We start from the raw sequence: 22746 nt of genomic DNA on the forward strand, positions 1-22746 counted from the left end.
CTCCCCAAGAAAGGCAACCTCCACGAATGTGACAACTGGCATGGGATCACTCTCCTATCCATCCCCAGCAAGATCTTCTGTCGAGTTCTGCTGAAGCGCATTGACAAAGCCATTGACTCCAGACTCAGAGAGGAGCAAGCAGGTTTCTGGAAAGGCAGGGGATGCATTGACCAGATCTTCGCCCTGCGCAACATCATCGAGCAGTGCCTGGAGTGGAACACGCCTCTTTACATCAACTTTGTCGACTTCAAGAAAGCCTTTGACAGTGTGCACCGGGAGACATTGTGGAAAATACTGCTGTCATATGGTGTACCACCTAAGATTACCACTCTAATCAGCATGTTCTACAACCACTTCCAATGTAGTGTTATCTTGGACAATACCCTGACGGAGTGGTTCCCAGTGGATTCAGGTGTACGTTAAGGCTGTATCTTGTCCCCAATTCTCTTCCTTGTAACCATCGACTGGGTCATGAGAAAGACAACATCCGACAAACCCAGAGGCATCCAATGGACTCTCCTATCCCAGCTAGAAGACCTTGACTTTGCCGATGACCTTGCCCTCCTGTCCTCCAAACACAGCCATCTCCAGGAGAAAACTGACCGTCTGAGTAGCTTTGCTGCACAAGTGGGACTTGCCATCAGCACCACCAAAACCCAGGTCATGTGCATTAACAACAGTACGACAGCACCTATCACCGTCAGTGGGAAACCACTTGAGTTTGTCGACGACTTCACATATCTGGGCAGTCTAATCAGCAAAGACAACGGGGCTCAGAAGGACATCAGGGCAAGACTTGGCAAGGCCCAGAGTTCATTCGCTAGACTCCGCACAATCTGGAAGTCAGAGCAGTACAGCTTACACACCATCTTTACAACAGCAATGTGAAGTCGGTTCTGCTCTACGGGTCTGAATGTTGGAGAGTTACAAAGTCTGACATGAGCAGAGTAGAGTCCTTCCATAACAGGTGTCTCCGCAGGATCTGCCGCATATTCTGGCCAAATAAGATCTCCAACCATGACCTGTACATACTGACAGGGAGCCAGAGTATTGTAGGGCAGATCAAGCGACGGCGATTTAAATGGCTCGGCCATTTACTTAGGATGGACGAGAACCGAGTACCAAAGGTAGCTCTGAGATGGACACCACCCGGAAAAAGAAAGAGAGGAAGGCCCAAGACCACCTGGCGCCGAACAGTGATAGCAGAGCTGAGGGAGGGGGACCTTACATGGGGACAGGCCCAGCACGTAGCCAGAGACAGGGCCAAATGGAAAGAAGTGACTGTGGCCGTATGTCCCACACGGGACGAAGAGCAATGATGATGATGATATATATAATCTAACTTGGATGATCCCCAATCCATTCACCGCCTTGAAGTCTCCTGGATAACGGCATTCTTCAAGACTACTAAGAGTTTCTATCCAGTAGAGGTCTATACGTTGAAAACGTCTGGGGCAATTTTCCACAAGCCAACAGAATCATCGCAACTACTGAAGATTATTTCATATTTCAGTTCAGATTCTTGTGCATTACCCTGACATAAGCCATGGAAGCATCCATGTGCAAAATATTATAGTGTGTTTTTTCATAGTGCAAATTTATTCAAAACCAATGTGTTCACACCTATGCTAACCTTTGCCTTTATGTATACATCTTCCCCTAAAAATAACAGAAAAAGTAGTCTTCCATGAAAAGGTGTATCCATAACAACCTGCTTAAAACGTTTAATGCCGTCGTGGGAGGAGAGATGAGAGATGAAGTTTTTACTGCGAGTATAGAAACGTGTTGTCCTACCCAAACAAAAAAGACAACAGCTTTCAATGTATAATTTTTGTATGTGTCAACAAAGTATGCTTTAATAAGCCCTCCAAACTGGTCGCTTTCATTACAATTCCTTCCTTTTATATTTCAATGTTTGCAGACTTTATCCACGTCCTTGTAAAGGTCACAAATCTTCGCATTAGGTTTTTTGTGAATTGCCAACATATTTCGCATACGACACCGATCACGGAAATTAAGACGCATTGGCGAATTCACAAATCCCGAATTATGTCGAAGTCTAACGTGATTTTCATGTGCCAGGACAGATAAAAATACGTCTTCTATGAAAAGGTGTTTCCATAACGACGCTGAGTTAAAACGTTTGATAACGTCAGAGGAAAGTATTGATGCGAATCCAGTCACATAAGGAGGGTATTTTCTGTCACTGAATTCCTCTTGGGTTTGAAAGTACTTACTACGTGGATTGCGAACCACGGGGCTATTCACGTGAATAAAACCAACAAATAGATTCCCAGAATTTTTGGCCGGAGGACGTGTCAAGAACTGTATGACGCCCCTATAGTTAACGGTGACATCATGTCCACATTTTAGGACAAAACGGGTCCAAGGACAGTGGTCTTCTACCCAACGAAGGGCGAGAATAGATTTCAAAGTGTAATTCTTGTACGTGTCAACAAAATCGACTTTAATTAGATCCCCAAAGTGCTCGCTTTCCTTTACGATTCTTTCCTCTACGTGTTTCATTTTCGAATTTCCTACAAAGAAGACGGTTTTAACTAATTGTCCTATGTATTCCGAAGTATTTCCACAAGTATTTCTAAACGTCAGTCTGGACTGGAAATCTCGAGGATCAGATAAAACTAGGACAAGAAGAAACGGTCCCTCGTCCACGCTGCAAGGGGCACCAAAAATGTTCGGATGCCTTTTGATATGATACCACAGGTATGGTTTCTTCTGTAACTTTTCCTCGCATACTGACGCTGGCACTAAACAATCGGGTTGCGTTTCCTCTTTGGATACGTGACGCCTTTTCTTGTTTTCGATAGATGTAAAAGTTACCATCAGAACGAGCAGGGCCGCATTGGCTGTGAGAAAAACAAAAAACAGTCCATTTTTCGCCATGACATCCACTCCGCAGCACTAAAACCGACTTATACAGATAAATAAATAAATAGACAATATGGACATTTCGATCACTTATATGAACAGTCTGTAATCCATGACAATTTCACGAATAATTTAAGACTTGGGAGTGTTTTCAACATGCCACTGGATAATATTCCTGCGTATGTATATGACATTTCTGAGAAAAATAGGTTCAGGATAAGAAAAATTGTTATTTTCCTTATATTCCTTTGGAATAGCAAAGATAAAGTGATATAAAGTTATATATAAAGGAGAAAACTCAGAACATATGGAAAAATTAAACACACTTATGAGGCTGAACCTTATGTAAAACTCAACGTTCCTTTAGCTCAAAAAAGGGTAGTAGCAAAAATGAGAATCAGTGATCATGAATTAGAAATTGAAAGAGGGCGATATACAAAACCAAAGAAGCCAATTGACAAAAGGAAATGCCCCCACTGCGACTCAGTAGAAGATGAAGCACACTTTTTTCTAGAATGCAGTGAACACAGAGTCGAACGGGAAATACTGTTCGCTTCCATACCAGAGGTGAATTTGCAGGGTCCAACAGACAATAAACTATCTATTTTACACAATCCACTCTCTGCGCAGAGTGTGATTGCCATATGTAAATTTGTTAACAGTGCAATTAAAAAGCGTGTATCCCTGCGTGGATGAGCATAGTTTATTACTTAAATTATTCTTTTTTAATACTTGTATTAGTTAGAGAGCCTGTAAATGTATACCATTTCTTTGTGCTCAATAAATTATTATTATTCAGGAGTTTCAAGTGGCCAGGGAGCAAGTACATCATTTCAAAAATGCACATCGTGTATGATCAGTAGCTATGACCCGAAATATGACACAAATTACATATTTATTTGACAATATGCATCTTGTTTATACCAGTAAATCGCGACACTGCACAGATATTGTTTGCTAGGAACCGTAGTCCGTTCCCCATTACTTTGTACAGGTGACATTAGTCCCAATATACTAACCCCAATGCTCCAACTAACCCTAACCTGTACTAATCATATGGTAGCCCGGACTTCCATTCCTAGGACTTCCATTCCTGTAACACAGGTAAAACACAACACTTGACAGATATTGTTTGCTATATATATTTATTATTTATCCGGTGCATAATAACTGTCACGCATGCGCCATTAGCTCCGCTCCTCGCGCATCTCATGAATAATTAACATATTTATAAGTCCACAGTATTCTGGGAAGATGAGGTCGTCGTGCATGCCATTAATATTGTAACTCAAGAAACAAGACTTATTAAATACAATAGTTAGATAAATGTCAATTTCCCTTATTTATGATCTTTGAATGTTGTTTAGAGAGTACGGTGTATAATGTGTGGACAATTTTGCCCAACCCATGCGGGGAAAGTTTTGAACCTGCTTCTGAAGTACTTTAGAAAGTACCATATTACAATATATATAATTACCCACCCCCTAGTACATTCCTACCCTAGTCTCAATGCAGTTCTACAAGGGTTAAAGGCCCGGTCACACCTACAGAACGCACGAGGTACGCATGCATTGCGCATGAAAATAAGCCAAATGCGCTGTTGTGCGTCCAACTTTTGACAGAATTTGCCAGGAAAATTGCGAATACATAGCGTTCTGTTGGTGTATTTTGCGTATAAAGGGCACATGAAGATCGACTATAGCACGCACGCGTAAAAAAATCCAACGAATGCACAACGGGTTTTTGGCGCAAGGAACGAATGACCCGCGCATTCAGCACGCATTAAGCGAACAGTCAGTCAGCAGCAATCACGTGACTCGTTCTCTATGTATAAAAACTGCAGATTATGTAAAAAGTAACAAGTAAAGTTAATTTTCTTGGATACACATTTATCGCTTCATTTATTGGGAAGGTGATATTAAACAGCAAAATAATAAAGAGAAGCATTAACATGATATACACTGTTAATGTAATTGTTTTGAATTATAACCGAGCATTGTTTTTAGATAATTTATGTAAAAATCGAGCTATACAAAATACTTAGATTAAGACCATCTCAGAGGACAAAATTTAACCCTGATTGTAACTTTAATTACAGTAACATCACATGTGCGTTATGTATTTTGTACCACTGTGTATTATTAAATGTCTTGTTTAGTCTATGCTTAAATGGTCATTTCAAAGGGAAGGACGAGGTGGTCTAAATCATCCTGTCTTGCCATAGAACAGATCCGTCTTCAGAGTTGACCCAGTGTTTGATGAGATTTCTCTGTTTTTTACCTTTATTGCTGGACGTGTTGCTGCCAGTGACGATGCGGGTATCCTCTAGATTTCGGCAATTTCTCCACTCACCAGCAGCAAACTCTTGACCCAGGTTCTCGGAAACGTCAAGCTGCTGGCTCTGCAGTGAATACCGGGTCCTCATAAGGTTGTGGAGGAATATGCTTGCTATAATAATCTTTTTGATGGCCTTGGGCTGCCGCTGCATTGTCCTAGGTAGAACTTGTAAACGGTTCGCCAGAATGCTCCTGGTGTCACAGGCTTGGTGCAGTGCAAGTTCCATGACGTTATGAGAATGTTGGATAACTGAAGTTTTGTATTCTGATCGCAGCCTGTCAAGATCTTCCATATTATGAAGCGGTTATTCAGCATAAGTGGAGAAGTGATGTGGATACAGAGGACCCATTTATGTATACACCATGGATACACGATAGACTCAGGACACGCATGCTTGGGACACGCTAGGAACACGACAGAGGCGCGCTACAATAACGCTGGCTGCGTTATAGAGTCGTTCAACGTTCGTTCTGGTTCGTAAGAGATTCGTTTATAGTCGCTGCATGTTCGCTACACATGCGGTGGAAGCATGCTGTGTGCTCGCTACGCCAAAGCCAACGAGTTTGAAACGAACACTTAGCGTTTATGCAACGTCTGATTAACGCTGATCCAGCGGCCTCCGCGAATGCCGAGCGACCTTTTGACGTGTAAGTTCATGCGTCGAGCTGAACGCACATTTTTGTGCATGCACAAAAACTCAGACGCACAAGAGCGAATGAAAACGAATGCATAACTGTCACCCGGCGCGTTTGACGAATGCAGACGCATAACAGCGCACTGGCCAAAATTGCCAATTTTTTAGCGCGTCGGCCGTGCGCCGACCCTGCGTCGTGTACGTGTGACCGGGGTATATAGGACAATACGTCGAAATAAAGCTTTTTAAAACCCACGTCCTAATGTTGAACGAAATTCGAAGTATTTTTGCATCAGATACTCACATTGGCAAAATATGCTGACAATTATATTTTGAATTCATTCAAAGAACTTGCGTATTGAATTGTGTAAAAATACTCTTTAAATCCTAAAAGATATTTATAAAGCGATCATGAATTTCCAAGAACGCACATTATTCATTGCCATTATTTTCTTAAACGACAAAATTAACTCAAATAAAACCCCACAATTCCATAAGTCAGCTTGAAAGGATTCTGAGGATTCTAAATTCATGTGCACTAACGCTACATGAGTAATTCACTGTACGTTTCATAGCGAGAAGATGCCTATGAACACCTATGTTCTCGTTTCTCTTCCATTTGGTGTCGTCTGCTTTTTAGAACTGGAATGGCCAGTAGCATGAGTGATCCCCCTATGAACAGAATACCTGAAATATTGTAGAAAAATAAGTTTATAAGAGGCATCATGTAGTTCAATATAAAACAGATTTATGCCATACGAAGTGAAGAAACTGGCTGGTTGGACTGAACAAGATCCTTTTTATTCTGAAATTCTAGCTTCTCTCTAAGTGAACATCTTGAAATAACATCAATCGGATAAAAAACGAATACGCCATCAAATCTTGCAGGGATTCAATCCTCGCTCCGATAGAAAATACTTATGTGACGATTCAAAAGTACCACTACCCTTCAAAAGTGGGTCACTTCGACTCTATATACAATTGGCTTGAAGATGGCTCAATGTAATTTTCCCATGCTTTTACTTATCTATTTTGTGTAGCTGCCCTTTGTTGGTGAAGCGCTAGTATTTGTATGTACAATTCAATAATATCCCAAGAATGGAGCCATTATTTTGGTCATTATTTTACATTAAATATATATATTTATTTCAACCGATGTTATGACCAACAAGACTTAAAAATTGGCAGGTGTTTCCTCGTTTAAATAAGCATCGTCCAAGTGTTCTGTCGCAAACACTCTTGCTAAAATGTATGGAACACTCATTTACATACAGTGCATTAATCAAAGAATCGGTTCAGTTTTCAAACTCATTGTGTAATATATCAATGGTTTCCTCTGTGAAATTGAGAGAATGAATATAGGTTTGAGTTTTAAAAAGATTGTGAAAAAAAGATGTGAATATATATAATTTAGGTTATGGGCATGAATTGAAGAATATTTTGTCGAAGCTATACTTTCACTCAAAATTAACATTTACCTGCAAGATAAAACGAATATGAATAGTCGCCGGTGAGATCGTATAGATAACCTACAAGGAAGGTAAAATACACGAGTCAGAAAGTAGTCAAATGCTTGACGAAAGAAGAATAAATCTGAGGAATAATGAAAAGTCCCGGTGAATATCTCTTCAAACAGTGAAAATAGAAATATGGATATAACGACACCCATTCATAAAGAATGGGTTGGCGTTCTTCATCTCAATAAAAGCGTTGAGGTGCTTTCAGTAACTTCATGCCTATTCTAGACGGTGATGTACAAGGAAGAATACAGAGGTCTTCAAATATAAGAAAGAATATCTTTTGTTCTATAATATTAAATAGAGGACGTGATTTGGATCGACTGTCACTAAGGAAACAGTGCCAACCGGAAAAAGGATGCCGACAGTTACAGTGACAAGAATGCTTACAGGTTCCTAGCACGCCTGGCATTTGATATTCAAAACACAAAAATAAGCGATGAAAAACCGGAATAGGATTACCTGCCAGTGGAGGGCCAATTCCACAACCGATACCGCTCATAACCATCAGATATCCAAACCCAGCTCCCAGCGACGACAGTCCGACAGTCTCCACTGTCATTGGTGCCAATAACGGTATAATGATGGTTGAATAAACACCGAAGAGAGCAGCGAACAAGACTTGGGACCAATAATTGTGTATGAATAACGGCAAACTAAATGACAACAGTGCTGAGATCCCCAGGGCGCCAGCGCCCAAAGTAACCTGATCCACGTGCTCTTTGTCGTTGGTTGCAGCCCCCGCAAGCAGTCGACTGAAAAAATTCCCCACGCCAATAACTGACAACAAGATGGCGCCTTGCGGAGGGGTGGTTTCGTGCTGCAATGTGTAAGCGATAAGGTGCAGAAAGCAAAGGAGACTGCCGGAGGCCCAGAAGAATACCGCAATGCATAAACAAACGAAAGCTCCGTTCTTTAGAGGGCCAACGTCTAAGATTGTCATTATATTTGTCTGGTAGCTTGGTTTTTCCTTGTCTTCTATAGCACTAAGTTGGTTATTTGAAACTGAATGCTGAGAGACACTTAAAGTCATGCTGCCCATTGACGATAAGCTAAGAATTGAAGTAGCACTAAATATATTGTCCTTTGGGTCATTCAGCATAGGGTCTAACCGATTTGATTTCTTGCTCATGTTATCGCGACAAAAGCGGTTCGAATCATCAGTGAAAAAATCGTTTGTCAATGTCTCTTCTAGAACAAGTTTGTTCAAGTCTCTTCGTTTCTGATCACTGTTCTTTTCTGGGAGGTGTAAATTATCTTGAATAGTCGTCTCTATGTAATACCTATTTTTCTCCTCAAGCGGTTTCATTACAGTTCCAAAGACGCAGTTATTCAGGCACAGTCCTGCGACGATAAAAGAAGAACCACGCAACGAATAAGTGTCTATGAGGAACTGGATCAAAGGGGGGCACATGAACTGTCCCAGGGCCATACCCGCTGTAGCAATACCAAGAGCTATTGGTCTTCTCCTGTGAAAATACTGTCCGACGCAGATCGTTGAAGCTGTATAAACAAGACCGGTACCAAACCCTGCAAAGAAAGATGGCTTTGCCAGAAAAATTAATCTTACCAAAATGAAACATGAGGCGTTGCGAAATATTTATGCTTCTTTCAGTCTAACGATCGACAGACAGGCAAAGAAAGAGGTGAACGGACGAAGGGGTTCATACATTAATACACAAACACACACACACACGCGGAAACATTCATACATATCTTCCAACAACAAATCCAAATATGACATTACCCCAAAGCAGTGCCGAAGTTACCAAGCGATTAAATAATGGCATCTAAAAATCTACCTGCAGTGTAGCTAATGATGATAAATTAAACACTAACTGAATGACTTATCAAAATAACATTTACAGGTAAATGAATGTACACCAATTTCTAAGTCTTGCCATCACGGGATTCAATGCTAACTGAACTGCAAGTGTTGATAATATAGTTCGAAGGACAAACTTGAAATGGTAATGATTGAGAGGGGCTACAAACGGGCTCCACTTCTTGACATGCTGTATCTAAGCAGCACCCCTAACACTCTGTACTTCATTTTCATAGTTATTAATGGACTCCAACACGTGGTGCATCCATTCATCACCACTAAGTAACCATAACAGAGATAAAAGCTATTTCAATGGCAAATTAATCAGCAATGAATCTTTTATTAGTCTTGTTCTATTTTTATTTTACACGAGTGTGTTTTCTCACAGGGGGTTTATATCGGAGGCCTATTTCATGATCTAATATAACCATAATGGCTAGGATTTCAAACGGGCTCTAGAGAAAGGACCCCCCCCCCCCCCCCCCCCCACTAACTTTCTTCTCCACATACACCTGTACGGATTTAAATGGTGAGCAAAGGCACGTGACCTAGAAACTGATGTGCATTTTTCCTACCAGTGCATGCATGTGTTACCTTAACTTGCCCTCCCCAGAACTGTACTTTTACATTGTATAATTGTAGATCTTCGTTGACACTTTCAGTTTATTTACTGTCAACGTTTCACTTATACAGGAAGAAACATGGTGGCATCTGTTCTTGCCAAAATGTGATTACCATCCTTCTTGCTTTTTTTTTAATAAGCCAGACAATACAGACAGATGTAATTTACTGCCACGTGGTTTAGGTAGAACTGCAAAACTATGTATGCTTTGCTCAACTCTCTCTCGCGCGCGTTTATTGGCTACCTCTTTTATCCCTAAACTTAATTTGCAATTGAAATAACCTGCCACATACACTATGTTAACCGTGTGTATTAAAATTCAATTTTGCATACATTTACCATCAACCATGAATAACAGATGGCGTTTTAATTAACTTTTCAAGCCGAAATGCAACCTGCCACAAACACACCTCATTGAATCAAGGCATCATTGTACATAAATTTCAAATTTTAATGTTAAAACCCGTCTAATCAAATATGCGAATCAAATCCAAGCTTTCATTACTATTAACTACTAAATACTTAACACTACGCGTACACAATCACGGAACACACACACACACACACACACACACACACACACTTTGAATGTTACTGTATTATTTACCTACGACAAATCCAAATGTCGCTATAATCTCCGACATATTTGTAGAAAAAGCTGTGCCAATAAAACCGAGCGCTGAAATGATGGCCCCCAACAAAATACTTATCCGACAGCTGTACTTATTTGCGATGATGCCGCTCACAATTCCCGTTAGACCAGAAATAGAGTTCTGCAAACTGCCGGCAAGTGAAACATAACTTCGTTTTTCGTCCGGAAACTGGGTCAAAAATTCCGCGTTGTACACACCGACAGAACAATTGATTCCATTATTGATGCAGTTGCAGAGGAAAGACGCTACCAGTACAGCCCAAGCCCACCCTCTGTCTATGTCCACGGGATTCATATATGTCGGATAACGTACAGTACCTTCTATGCTGTCAGAATGGCACTCATTGTCCATTTTGACCTGTATTGTCTGATCGGTCTCATTGCCATTGCTTTCGGACGGTGCTGTAGGTTGCAGATGACGCATGGCGTTGTGTGAAGAACAAGCACATTGCCTTTAAATTCTGATAGTGGCAGCAGCTCTTGGGAAATTTACTGTGTATCGTGAACCCGCATACCGTCACGACTTCGACCCGCAGCCATGTAGGAGGTCGAGCGAAGAGCGTTAGTAACGGGTGGTTATAGGTAAGTCTTAGTTGGTTTTGGCTTGAGAACGCCGTCGTTTCGTGCGATTTTTGACAAGTTAATTATCTGCTAAGACGTAACTGTGCTGCAGAGGATTTGGATAAATATTGACTGATTAATGTCAGTTTAATAGATTGTTTTCAAAATTATCATTATCTTTGCTTTGTATTACTTTATGTAGGCAGATTTACAAATCGCGGATGGAGTGCTTTCCGTTATTCAGTTCAATGCACACTAATCGAGCATGCCCTACCCTATACACTACAAGTACGGGCACTGATTATATCATATCATTATTATAAGCTTTATTTATAGAAACGTCCCAATGTGCTCATCACTGCTAGTTCGATTTGTGTTGTGTGAGATTCAATATTCGACAATAAATAAACAATGCGTCAAAATATCATAAATTTGAACATCGGAACAGATTCATTAACCTTTGGTAAGTATGGTAATAAATGTTATTTACCCTTGGAAAATCCGTTAAATAGCACTTTTCCCGCCAAAATGAACAGTTTAAAGACGAAATTTGCGTTGTTTTACAGGTGAACCTGCGGCTTGTATGATATAATAATTGTTTCAACTGGGCACGAAAGATCAGTATTGGTATCTGATACAAAAAAAGCAATAGGAATGCTTCCCAACTTGAGATACAGTACCTCATTCCTGAGAGTAGCAAAATAAGAAACCGCACGTGACAGCAACTACATGGCCGGATTCGCTAACGATTTACTACCAAATTGTCACTCCACGTGGGCACTGCGAGAGGATGTCCCAGAACCAGCTACAAACTTTTTTCTCTCTCTTTCACAAACACACACCATACACACACACACACACACACACACTTATACGTTTGTCGTTTTTACAGTCATTGAGATAAAAAAAAAAACTGAGACCTTTTTTTTTTTTTGGGGGGGGGGGGGGTTATGGTTGCCAGCAAGAAGATTTATAGTTGTTCTTGTTTTATACATTGAGAGTGACGATTCCAATGAATAACTAAAAATATATAATATTTTTTAAGTTAAGACAGAGAGTGGATGTTTATTCTCACAATAAAATCCGATTTTTATCTTAGAGTGAAAAAGAGCAAATTCAGATTTTTCATTGTTTATCATATCTGATAGTATTTTTAATGACTACGTGTACATATTTACAGTGCGTGTTGCTGGTAGGTTTCAAGTGTTACACCCAGGTTCCAATATTAAAAACGTCTCCCTCGAATGAAGTATGATACAATTTACAAAATGTGGAAGCGTAGAGCTCCATTGCACATGTACAACCGAAAGCATTTAGGAACTGCAACGCCTTTTGCAACCAAAGAAAATCGTGAAAATACATTTTGCAACTGCAACTCATTTTGCAACCAGGATTTTTTTCTTAGTCCCTGAAACCGGTTGAGGTACGGAACAGGTAGAATTAGAATGGGGACAGGGTTGCCTCGACTAGGTATGCTGAATCTGATCAGGCTGCCCCTTGGAGGGGGGGGGGGGGCGATGATATATAATCTATTTCACTTTGTAATTTCCAAGACATAATAGTTGAATCATAGCGACTTTTATTTACATTAAGCTTTTTTTGGAAATTCCAGTAACAATTTACACAAAATGCTGGTAGCATCAACGGAACATTTGTTTAGTAGCCGAAGGTATTATTATTATTATTATTATTATTATTATTATTATTATTAAATTTAAATTCAACAGCAGGTGTTGCAGAAAAGTTTTCAAAATCAAGTGGTAGTTTAGTTTAGTAGTCAGGACAAAAATATATGATCTCTGTTAAACTGTACCACCCGTTATTGAACATGTAATTAGTAATAAACATACATAAATATATTAGCTCTTATGTTTATTTTCATAAGTATTTTGTGGATCGCAGCAGATGTTGTAGATGGGCTCTAGTAGTCTATGGTCAGTTAATATATATATATATATATATATATATATATATAAAGAGAGAGAGAGAGAGTAAGTAAAGACACCAGGTTTAAATAACATTAGAACTTTAAACAAAACTCTGCCTTTCTTGAGAAGAAAAATGTTTACTGCCATTATGGTAGTTTGTGATTCTTGTGAAATGACAAATGAAACATTTTTTCTACAAATTTGAATGCTTGTAAATGAAAATAAGCTAAAGGACTAGCATTGCCTTTGACCAAATAAAACACAAGGCTTGTAGTTTTACGTGACATTTTAATGATATTTTTAATGGACGTGGCGGTAGAGCGAGAAACCAAATAATCACAGAAAGGTGAGTTTTCTAAATAAGATTTTTCCAGTAAATGTGGTCTTAGCACATCGAGGTTTTGGTATTCAAAATAGTATGCGAAGAATGTGTGCAATTTTCAACACTTAGGTACTCCAAAGTTTACACTGGGTCGAGTAAAGATGCGGCCACCAATATTACAATGGCATCAAAAAAGATTATTAAAAGTTATTAAAATATGATGTAAATCCTTATCTTCGTTTATCAGAAGGCAAAATAGGAAAAAAGCTGATAAAAGTGATTTGGAAAAAAAACATTCCATATTAAATGTCAAGTCTGTATATGGCGGTTTTTATTCGTCTGCAAACGAGGCCCGGTCCAGGTTTGCATTGCACAGCAAAATTGCTCTAAATTTTAACACCAAAATGTTACCTTTCTTTTAATCCTGATGAATGAAGTATTAGTCCAATTTAATGAAACATACTTTCCGTTCTATATCAAGAAAGGCATCGCAATGCTAATGAGGGGCATGAGCATGATAATCTTTAAATTTATCATTTTTGTTTTTACCCTCAATAAATAAAGTTTAGTAAATAAATAAATTAATAAATGTTTCAATCAAAAACTTTATTTGTGTGGGCAGCTGTGAATTTTTATAGACCTAAAGTAAGACAAATGTTGTTGACTCATTGCTTAGATCAATGTTTAGCTTTAGGTTACGTTTTCTTTAACTAATTGAACCCATTTACCGCAATAGTTCAATACATTAATTGAGGACCAATCTTTCTTGATAGAACTTTAACCATCATCGCCGGGCGAACTATAGCGGATTATAATCTCCGAAAAGATTATTCTTAGGCCTTTGGTAGCTTTAGGTGATGTCATGTTCCTTTTCTTTTTCCAGTCGCCTGCTTTGCAACACTGGAATGGCCAGTATCATCAGAGAACCGCTCATATACAATACACCTGAAATATCAATGCAACACTGGAATGGCCAGTATCATGAGAGATCCGCCCAAATACAATACACCTGAAATATCAATGCCAAATATACCGTTTGAGATAATAACCCCGTGTATATATTGGAAGCAACAAAAAATCAAGCGAAAAGGGTTATAGGTACATATTACAAGAAAAATTCTTACGCTTTCATATGAGCTAACAGGGGTATATTGACAGACACGCAAAACCGCAATTAAGACTTCAATGGAGACCGCTCAATTCAAAGCTGGCATTAAGTATGCAGAATTATTCAATTTTCATAGGATTCGATGCGCTATCGACTTAAGTTTGAACTTACCTGCAAAGTAAAACGAATACGAATAATCGTTTGTAAGATCGTATAGATAACCTGCAGTGGAAAAAAAACATTTATTAATATATAGAGATCAGAATTGATATTATGAAATTAAAATAAACATGATATATAAAAATGAAAATAGAATATCAAAAGCCCTTTATGAAATACAAAAAAAAGATATAGGGGCATTCTAAGACAGTTTGATAGGCCATATAATTATATATCGCCAGTCAAAAGTGTCACTTAAGAAGGGCCCATATGTTAAAAAGCCTAGGGTTTGGACCTAAGAGAATCTTGCTTTAACAATTGCTAAGTGTTGCGTAGCACGTAAAAGGGTGATTTCATTTCCAAACTGATTGAATATAACGTTCTTCCTTTTGGATTAAGCTATATCCTCACATCTAAAATGAAACAAAAGAACGGAAAGAAGTACAGTTACAGTATATTTTTACCCAGCATATTACCTGCTATTGGCGGACCAACCGCACAGCCGATACCATTCAACACCATCAAATATCCAAACCCAGCTCCCAAAGAAGACAATCCCACCGTCTCAACTGTAATCGTCGTGAACAGCGGTAGAATGACAGTTGAATAATTTCCGTAGAGTGCGGCAAACAAAACCTGAGACCAGTAACTGTGTATGAACAACGGTAAGCAGAAAGACAGCAACGCCGAGATCCCCATAACACCGGCGCCCAAAGTAACCTGGTCCACGTGCTCTTTGTCGTTGGTAGCTGCCCCGGCAAGCAGGCGACTGAACAAATTTCCCGCGCCGTAGACTGATAGCAATATTGCCGCTTGCAGAGGGGAGGTTCCATGCTGTACCGTGTAGGCGATAAGGTGAACCCCGCATGTGACGTAAGCTGCGGCAAAGAAGAACACCGAAATGCTGAAGGAAATGAACGCTGCACTCTTCAATGGGCGAATGTCTAAGAGACCCCTTACATATGCCATGCAACCAAAATTGGTCCTGTCTTCTGCAACAACAATGTGATTGTTTGAAGCAAAACGTTGGGAGAGGTTTGACGTCATGCTACTGAAAGCTGCAGACGACAAGCTGAGAAACGCAGACGACCCGAGCGTGCTGTGCTTGTTTCCATTCACCAGACGAGCTGGCAGGTCTGTATGCTTGGAACCGTCATCGTAGCAAAAAGTATTTGAATTCTCCGCTTCGACTTTGTTTGGCATAGCTTTGTGTAATCCGTCGTCTATTTTGGTTACGTCTGTATGTATCTGGTAACTTTCCTTTTTTGATTGACCGGAACCATTATTTGTGATGCACTTAGTTTCTCTTGGGTCTCTAACATGGGTACTTCTGGAACCATCTGCTTCACGATCCGTATTGTATAGGCACTTAGGCGGTTTCATGATTGTACCAAAAACGCAGTTATTCAGACACAGACCGGCGACCATGAAAGCAGAACCTCTCCACGTGTATGTGTCTATGAGGAATTGGAACAGAGGTGGACAAACAATTTGACCCAGGGCCATTCCTGCTGTAGTTATACCAAGAGCCATGGGCCTTCTCTTGTGGAAATATTGACCAACGCACACTGTCGTAGCCGTGTAAACGAGGCCGGTACCACACCCTGCAAAGAAGGTGAATATTTCGGATGAAAAAGGTAGCAAAATATTATTTAATAACTAGAAAAGCACTCAGAGAGCGCAGACCTCCACCAAGGCAGCAAAGTCTCCATTCAATGCTGTTTCACCCCTAAATGTTCGATATTTTTGATTATTGATTGTTTTTTGATCTGGATCACCACCAAAAACTAATCATCTTTTCCTTGGCCCACATCTGACAGTTCCTGAAAATTTCATTAAAATCGGTCCATAACTTTTTGAGTTATGTTGATCACAGACAGACAGAGAGACAGACAGACAGACAGACAGACAAACAGGGGTGAAAACATAACCTCCTTGGCGGAGTAGGTAATAATGATTAATTGCATGGAGGGGTGAAGGTAGAAACCGCCGTTTGTAGCTGCAAGACAGTCTGATAGACTCTGGGTCGATGAACAAAGTGACAGACACACACACACACACACACACACACACACACATTTACATTTATTTACACATAACTGTATTACCAACTACAAATCCAAATGTTGCGATAACCTGCGGGACGTTTGTAGAAAAAGCGGTACCAATAAAGCCAAGCGCTGAAATCAAGGCGCCCAAAAGTATACTTGTCCTGCAGCTGTACTTGCTGATGATAATGCCGCTCACCAGACCTGTCAGGCCACAAAGCGAGTTCTGCAAGCTGCCGGCTAGCGACACAATGCCTCGATTTTCCTCGGGAAACTGAATCAAGAATTCCGCGTTGTATACTCCGACGGAATTGTTGATGCCTATGTTAACACAGCTTGAGAAGAAGGATGCTACCAGTACAGCCCAAGCCCACCCTCTGTCTATGTCCTCGGAATTTTTTGCATAATTTACAGTCTCTTCCCCGTTGCCGGCCTCACATTCTATATTCTCCGTATTCTTGCTATGTTGAGGTTGCTGACCTTCGCTGTTTGTTTGCTGCACTGGAGGATGCAGATAACGCACGGCGTTGTGTGGGGAACAACCACTGTCAAAGCTGTCTACAGAGTTACTGCGAGGTTTACTGTACACACTGTATGCTGATCCTAGACTGAAGAAACCGCTGAGGTTGAAATCGGAATCGAACAAAGCAGACATTTTCTAGACGTGATGAAATTGGTATTTCTGGCTGACTTGTTTTTACGTGAGCACTATGGTGAAAAGCTGATGTGCATTTCAGGTGTCCACTGCTGGCAGACGACAGCATAACCCATCACATGGACCAGTTTAATATATGTGGGGTCAGTGACAAAATAGAACAGTGACCACACCATAACATACTGGTACCATGACACAACCCTCTCCGACAGATTCCGCCACAAAAAAAATGTAACAAAGGACCAACGCTTGTTGCGTATAAGACTGTATTCCCATACCTAGATCGATCTAACAGGATCGATCCATTTCCAAAGGGTTTCTCGCTAAATTGCTTTCAGCTTAAGCGGCTTCGATGTCTGGCACGCCTACTGAAGCTGCTAAACGATGATTAATTACCCCTTTACGGCTGCAGTAGGGGCGCCAGACATCTAAGCTGCTTAAGATAATTGCAATTTAGCGAGAATCCCCCTTGGAGATAGATAGAACCACAGTTAGTTGGATAGGGTCTGGGAATGGTCCCTAGGGTCTGGGAATGGTCACATATTAAACAGACAGACACATACACAAATATTTACATTTATTTACACATAACTGTATTACCGACTACAAATCCAATTGTTGCGATAACCTGCGGGACGTTTGTAGAAAAGGCGGTACCAATAAAGCCGAGCGCTGAAATCAAGGCGCCCAAAAGAATACTTGTCCTGCAGCTGTACTTGCTGATGATAATGCCGCTCACCAGACCTGTCAGGCCACAAAGCGAGTTCTGCAAGCTGCCGGCTAGCGACACAATGCCTCGATTTTCCTCGGGAAACTGAATCAAGAATTCCGCGTTGTATACTCCGACGGAATTGTTGATGCCTATGTTAACACAGCTTGAGAAGAAGGATGCTACCAGTACAGCCCAAGCCCACCCTCTGTCTATGTCCTCGGAATTTTTTGCATAATTTACAGTCTCTTCCCCGTTGCCGGCCTTACATTCAATATTCTCCGTATTCTTGCTATGTTGAGGTTGCTGACCTTCGCTGTTTGTTTGCTGCACTGGAGGATGCAGATAACGCACGGCGTTGTGTGGGGAACAACCACTATTAAACCTGTCTACAGAGTTACTGCGAGGTTTACTGTACACACTGTATGCTGATCCTAGACTGAAGAAACCGCTGAGGTTGAAATCGGAATCGAACAAAGCAGACATTTTCTAGACGTGATGAAATTGGTATTTCTGGCTGACTTGTTTTTACGTGCGCACTATGCTGAAAAGCTGATGTGCATTTCAGGTGTCCACTGCTGGCAAACGACAGCATAATCCATCACATGGACCAGTTTAATATATGGGGTCAGTGACAAAATAGAACAGTGACCACACCATAACATACTGGTACCATGACACAACCCTCTCCGACAGATACCGCCACAAAAAAATGTAACAAAGGACCAACGCTTGTTGCGTATAAGACTGTATTCCCATACCTAGATCGATCTAACAGGATCGATCCATCTCCAAGGGGTTTCTCACTAAATTGCTCTCAGCCTAAGCGGCTTTGATGTCTGGCACGCCTACTGAAGCTGCTAAACGATTGTTAACTACCCACTAACAGCTTCAGTAGCCGCGCCAGTCATTTAAGCTGCTTACGTTAATTGCAATTAAGCGAGAACCCCCCTTGGAGATAGATAGAACCACAGTTAAATCGATAGGGTCTAGGAATTGTCCCTTACATTATATTCCGATGGAAAAAGTAAGCAAAAATCATTGAATAATGATGATTAATTGCATGGAGGGATGAAGGTACAAGCCGCCGTTTAAGCTGCCAGACGGTCCGATAGACTGGGCCGATAAACAAAGTGACAGACAGACAGATACACACACAAATATTTACATTTATTTACACATAACTGTATTACCGACTACAAATCCAAATGTTGCTATAACCTGCGGGACATTTGTAGAAAAAGCGGTACCAATAAAGCCGAGCGCTGAAATCAAGGCGCCCAAAAGAATGCTTGTCCTGCAGCTGTACTTGCTGATGATAATGCCGCTCACCAGACCTGTCAGGCCACAAAGCGAGTTCTGCAAGCTGCCGGCTAGCGACACAATGCCTCGATTTTGCTCGGGGAACTGAATCAAGAATTCCGCGTTGTATACTCCGACGGAGTTGTTGATGCCTATGTTAACACAGCTTGAGAAGAAGGATGCTACCAGTACAGCCCAAGCCCACCCTCTGTCTATGTCCTCGGAATTTTTTGAATAATTTACAGTCTCTTCCCCGTTGCCGGCCTCACATTCTATATTCTCCGTATCTTTGCTATGTTGAGGTTGCTGACCTTCACTGTTTGTTTGCTGCACTGGAGGATGCAGATAACGCACGGCGTTGTGTGGGGAACAACCACTATTAAACCTGTCTACAGAGTTACTGCGAGGTTTACTGTACACACTGTATGCTGATCCTAGACTGAAGAAACCGCTGAGGTTGAAATCGGAATCGAACAAAGCAGACATTTTCTAGACGTGATGAAATTGGTATTTCTGGCTGACTTGTTTTTACGTGCGCCCTATGCTGAAAAGCTGATATGCATTTCAGGTGTCCACTGCTGGCAGACGACAGCATAATCCATCACATGGACCAGTTTAATATATGGGGTCAGTGACAAAATAGAACAGTGACCACACCATAACATACTGGTACCATGACACAACCCTCTCCGACAGATACCGCCACAAAAAAAATGTAACAAAGGACCAACGCTTGTTGCGTATTTAAGACTGTATTCCCATACCTAGATCGATCTAACAGGATCGATCCATCTCCAAGGGGTTTCTCACTAAATTGCTCTCAGCCTAAGCGGCTTTGATGTCTGGCACGCCTACTGAAGCTGCTAAACGATTGTTAACTACCCACTAACAGCTTCAGTAGCCGCGCCAGTCATTTAAGCTGCTTACGTTAATTGCAATTAAGCGAGAACCCCCCTTGGAGATAGATAGAACCACAGTTAAATCGATAGAGTCTAGGAATTGTCCCTTACATTATATTCCGATGGAAAAAGCAAGCAAAAATCATTGAATAATGATGATTAATTGCATGGAGGGATGAAGGTACAAGCCGCCGTGTAAGCTGCCAGATGGTCCGATAGACTGGGCCGATAAACAAAGTGACAGACAGACAGACACACACACAAATATTTACATTTTTTTACACATAACTGTATTACCGACTACAAATCCAAATGTTGCTATAACCTGCGGGACATTTGTAGAAAAAGCGGTACCAATAAAGCCGAGCGCTGAAATCAAGGCGCCCAAAAGAATACTTGTCCTGCAGCTGTACTTGCTGATGATAATGCCGCTCACCAGACCTGTCAGGCCACAAAGCGAGTTCTGCAAGCTGCCGGCTAGCGACACAATGCCTCGATTTTCCTCTGGAAACTGAATCAAGAATTCCGCGTTGTATACTCCGACGGAATTGTTGATGCCTATGTTAACACAGCTTGAGAAGAAGGATGCTACCAGTACAGCCCAAGCCCACCCTCTGTCTATGTCCTCGGAATTTTTCGCATAATTTACAGTCTCTTCCCCGTTGCCGGCCTCACATTCTATATTCTCCGTATTCTTGCTATGTTGAGGTTGCTGACCTTCGCTGTTTGTTTGCTGCACTGGAGGATGCAGATAACGCACGGCGTTGTGTGGGGAACAACCACTATTAAAGCTGTCTACAGAGTTACTGCGAGGTTTACTGTACACACTGTATGCTGAACCTAGACTGAAGAAACCGCTGAGGTTGAAATCAGAATCAAACCAAGCAGACATTTTTCTCGAAATGACGACGATGCTGGTACTAATGCTTTTTTGTTACGCAGAGCAGAATATATGTTACGCCTGGTTTTGAATTTGCTATCGTTTTTACATGCACACTATGCTGACTATCTAATGTTCCTTTCAGGTGATCTACGCTGCCAGACGAATAGCCTATGTCCTCACCATAACATACTGGTAGCATAATATAACCTTCTCCACCAGATACCGCCACAAGGAGGCGCTACATCTAGTTGCATATGCCGTTATAGATTGAACATTTTACCGCACTGATTTGTGGGTCAGCAGTGTTTGCTAAACTATAAATAAATTTGATGCACATTATACACCGTGTGGCGCTACACTACCCTACACTATACTGCACTACACTGCACAACACTGGCTAGTAGTTGTGATTTTTTTCTTCAGTCAACAGCTAATACTGAGATAAGTTTTACCTCAAATATTTCGATGTTTATCAGGACATCTTCTTCCTCGATTTCTTCCCTGAAGAAGATGTGCTGATAGACATCGAATTTTTGGAGGTAAAACCTATCTCAGTATTAGCTGTTGACTGAAGAAAAATTCACATCATTCTTATAACTTAACACAGCTGATGAAATTCTTCTCTGACTAGCTAGTAGTGCTTTTAATTTTTTAGCGAGTTGCTATACATATATATTAATTCTTCATGCGACATATGAACTTTGAGTAACATTCCCCGATATTTTGCTGCCTGCTTGAAAGCATTGCGCAGGAATCTTGGGCTATCAATATTGACACAACCTCGCCTCTACATGTGAGTACCTGATAACTTGTAGGCCGTCCTTAAGGGGCCATGCCATTGACTTTTCTATATATGTAATGCTACTGAAGGCCGAGGATGAAGAAAGAGTGTGATCTCTGGAAAGAACATTTACAGAAAGAAACCTCGCAAGGATGCCTCTATTGAAATGTACAGTGGGGTGACAAAAGTATTGCAATATTTTGCTTGAAGGTGAACAACAGATTATGGTTTTTCAATTGGAATTTTATTGAAAATGGTCATGTCAAGTAATCGCCTTAACTACAGGTTTACAGATCAGTACTTTACCTTTACGAAACGCATGTCATCATGTTAGTATTAACCTATTGTAGGATAGACACGTGATCTCAATATGGCCAATGCGGACTTCTAAGGTTCAGTTAAATTTTAGAGGCTAGGTGACCCAGGCTCTAAAGATACTTTGGATAAGACCATTTTTTGTAAACGGGCGATCTTTGCCAATTGATTTGAAATCTCATTCTACAGGTTTTCGATGGGGTTTTCTGATTGGTGAATGGACAGGCCAGTTCACCCTGATGATTTCATGTCGGTTAGACCACTTTTTGCACCCCAGACTCTGTGGTGTGTAGCATTATCTTTTTGGAAATTAAACCGATGGTTTCTACCCCCCCCCCCCAATTCTTTTCATCGATGTTATAAACGCTCATGGTTCAGGTTTCAATGTATCGACAAGTTTTTAATTCACAGCAATGTTTGGAAACACAGAATTGTTTGTCATTATAAGACAAATTTCACATGAATGAATGCACCACCAGTGTCATCCAACACATGAATATTTTGACAGACCTTCAAAGAAGATTACCTATACAGTTTCCCAGGTGAACATATCATAGTTTTAAGTTTTTTAAACTCGGCCACTGTAAATAAGCAAAGTGG

At 40.8% G+C, this 22746-nt stretch overlaps 5 protein-coding genes across 6 annotated transcripts; 2 read left to right on the forward strand and 3 right to left on the reverse strand.

Annotated features, from left to right (window-relative positions):
- Nucleotides 1-471: 471 nt before the first annotated feature.
- LOC106161097 (uncharacterized) lies at nucleotides 472-888 on the forward strand. Its single transcript, XM_086997423.1, has one exon. It carries the CDS (start codon nucleotides 472-474, stop codon nucleotides 886-888), a length of 417 nt encoding a protein of 138 aa, XP_086853549.1.
- Nucleotides 889-938: 50 nt separating this feature from the next.
- LOC147759387 (uncharacterized) lies at nucleotides 939-1319 on the forward strand. The gene has a single exon (XM_086997424.1). It carries the CDS (start codon nucleotides 939-941, stop codon nucleotides 1317-1319), a length of 381 nt encoding a protein of 126 aa, XP_086853550.1.
- A 589-nt stretch (nucleotides 1320-1908) lies between these two features.
- Nucleotides 1909-2670, reverse strand: LOC147759388 (beta-1,3-galactosyltransferase 1-like). The gene has a single exon (XM_086997425.1). It carries the CDS (start codon nucleotides 2524-2526, stop codon nucleotides 1909-1911), a length of 618 nt encoding a protein of 205 aa, XP_086853551.1. The 5' UTR covers nucleotides 2527-2670.
- A 1349-nt stretch (nucleotides 2671-4019) lies between these two features.
- On the reverse strand, nucleotides 4020-10900 carry LOC106180261 (monocarboxylate transporter 14). Of its 2 annotated transcripts, XM_086997492.1 has the most exons (4): nucleotides 10432-10900; nucleotides 7840-8907; nucleotides 7339-7389; nucleotides 4020-6547 (listed from the first exon to the last, which is right to left on the reverse strand). In XM_086997492.1, exons 1-4 carry the CDS (start codon nucleotides 10898-10900, stop codon nucleotides 6447-6449), a joined length of 1689 nt encoding a protein of 562 aa, XP_086853618.1. In that variant the 3' UTR covers nucleotides 4020-6446. The 2 variants fall into 2 exon arrangements, with proteins under 2 accessions (XP_086853618.1, XP_086853619.1); XM_086997493.1 differs by lacking the exon at nucleotides 7339-7389.
- A 2978-nt stretch (nucleotides 10901-13878) lies between these two features.
- On the reverse strand, nucleotides 13879-21338 carry LOC112041886 (uncharacterized). Its single transcript, XM_086997430.1, has 7 exons — nucleotides 20457-21338; nucleotides 19299-19757; nucleotides 17997-18455; nucleotides 16663-17260; nucleotides 15031-16158; nucleotides 14567-14617; nucleotides 13879-14232 (listed from the first exon to the last, which is right to left on the reverse strand). Exons 1-7 carry the CDS (start codon nucleotides 21057-21059, stop codon nucleotides 14138-14140), a joined length of 3393 nt encoding a protein of 1130 aa, XP_086853556.1. The 5' UTR covers nucleotides 21060-21338; the 3' UTR covers nucleotides 13879-14137.
- Nucleotides 21339-22746: the final 1408 nt, after the last annotated feature.

The sequence above is a fragment of the Lingula anatina genome, chromosome 10, assembly GCF_051362555.1.
Source record: "Lingula anatina isolate TDL-2025a chromosome 10, LinAna3.0, whole genome shotgun sequence".
In the NCBI taxonomy this organism is placed as follows: domain Eukaryota; kingdom Metazoa; phylum Brachiopoda; class Lingulata; order Lingulida; family Lingulidae; genus Lingula; species Lingula anatina.

Excerpts from the sequence above, each read along its gene's own strand:
- LOC106161097 (XM_086997423.1), top strand. The coding sequence starts at position 472 with ATGAGAAAGACAACATCCGACAAACCCAGAGGCATCCAATGGACTCTC.
- LOC147759387 (XM_086997424.1), top strand. The coding sequence starts at position 939 with ATGAGCAGAGTAGAGTCCTTCCATAACAGGTGTCTCCGCAGGATCTGC.
- LOC147759388 (XM_086997425.1), bottom strand. The coding sequence starts at position 2,526 with ATGAAACACGTAGAGGAAAGAATCGTAAAGGAAAGCGAGCACTTTGGG.
- LOC106180261 (XM_086997492.1), bottom strand. The coding sequence starts at position 10,900 with ATGCGTCATCTGCAACCTACAGCACCGTCCGAAAGCAATGGCAATGAG. Across the intron at positions 8,908-10,431 it reads GACATTTGGATTTGTCGTAG|GGTTTGGTACCGGTCTTGTT; the intron begins GTAAATAATACA and ends CTTTCTTTGCAG. Across the intron at positions 7,390-7,839 it reads AATTGGCCCTCCACTGGCAG|GTTATCTATACGATCTCACC; the intron begins GTAATCCTATTC and ends CCTTCCTTGTAG.
- LOC112041886 (XM_086997430.1), bottom strand. The coding sequence starts at position 21,059 with ATGTCTGCTTGGTTTGATTCTGATTTCAACCTCAGCGGTTTCTTCAGT. Across the intron at positions 18,456-19,298 it reads TTTGTGGCCTGACAGGTCTG|AAAATGTCTGCTTTGTTCGA; the intron begins GTGAGCGGCATT and ends CATCACGTCTAG. Across the intron at positions 17,261-17,996 it reads TTTGTGGCCTGACAGGTCTG|AAAATGTCTGCTTTGTTCGA; the intron begins GTGAGCGGCATT and ends CATCACGTCTAG.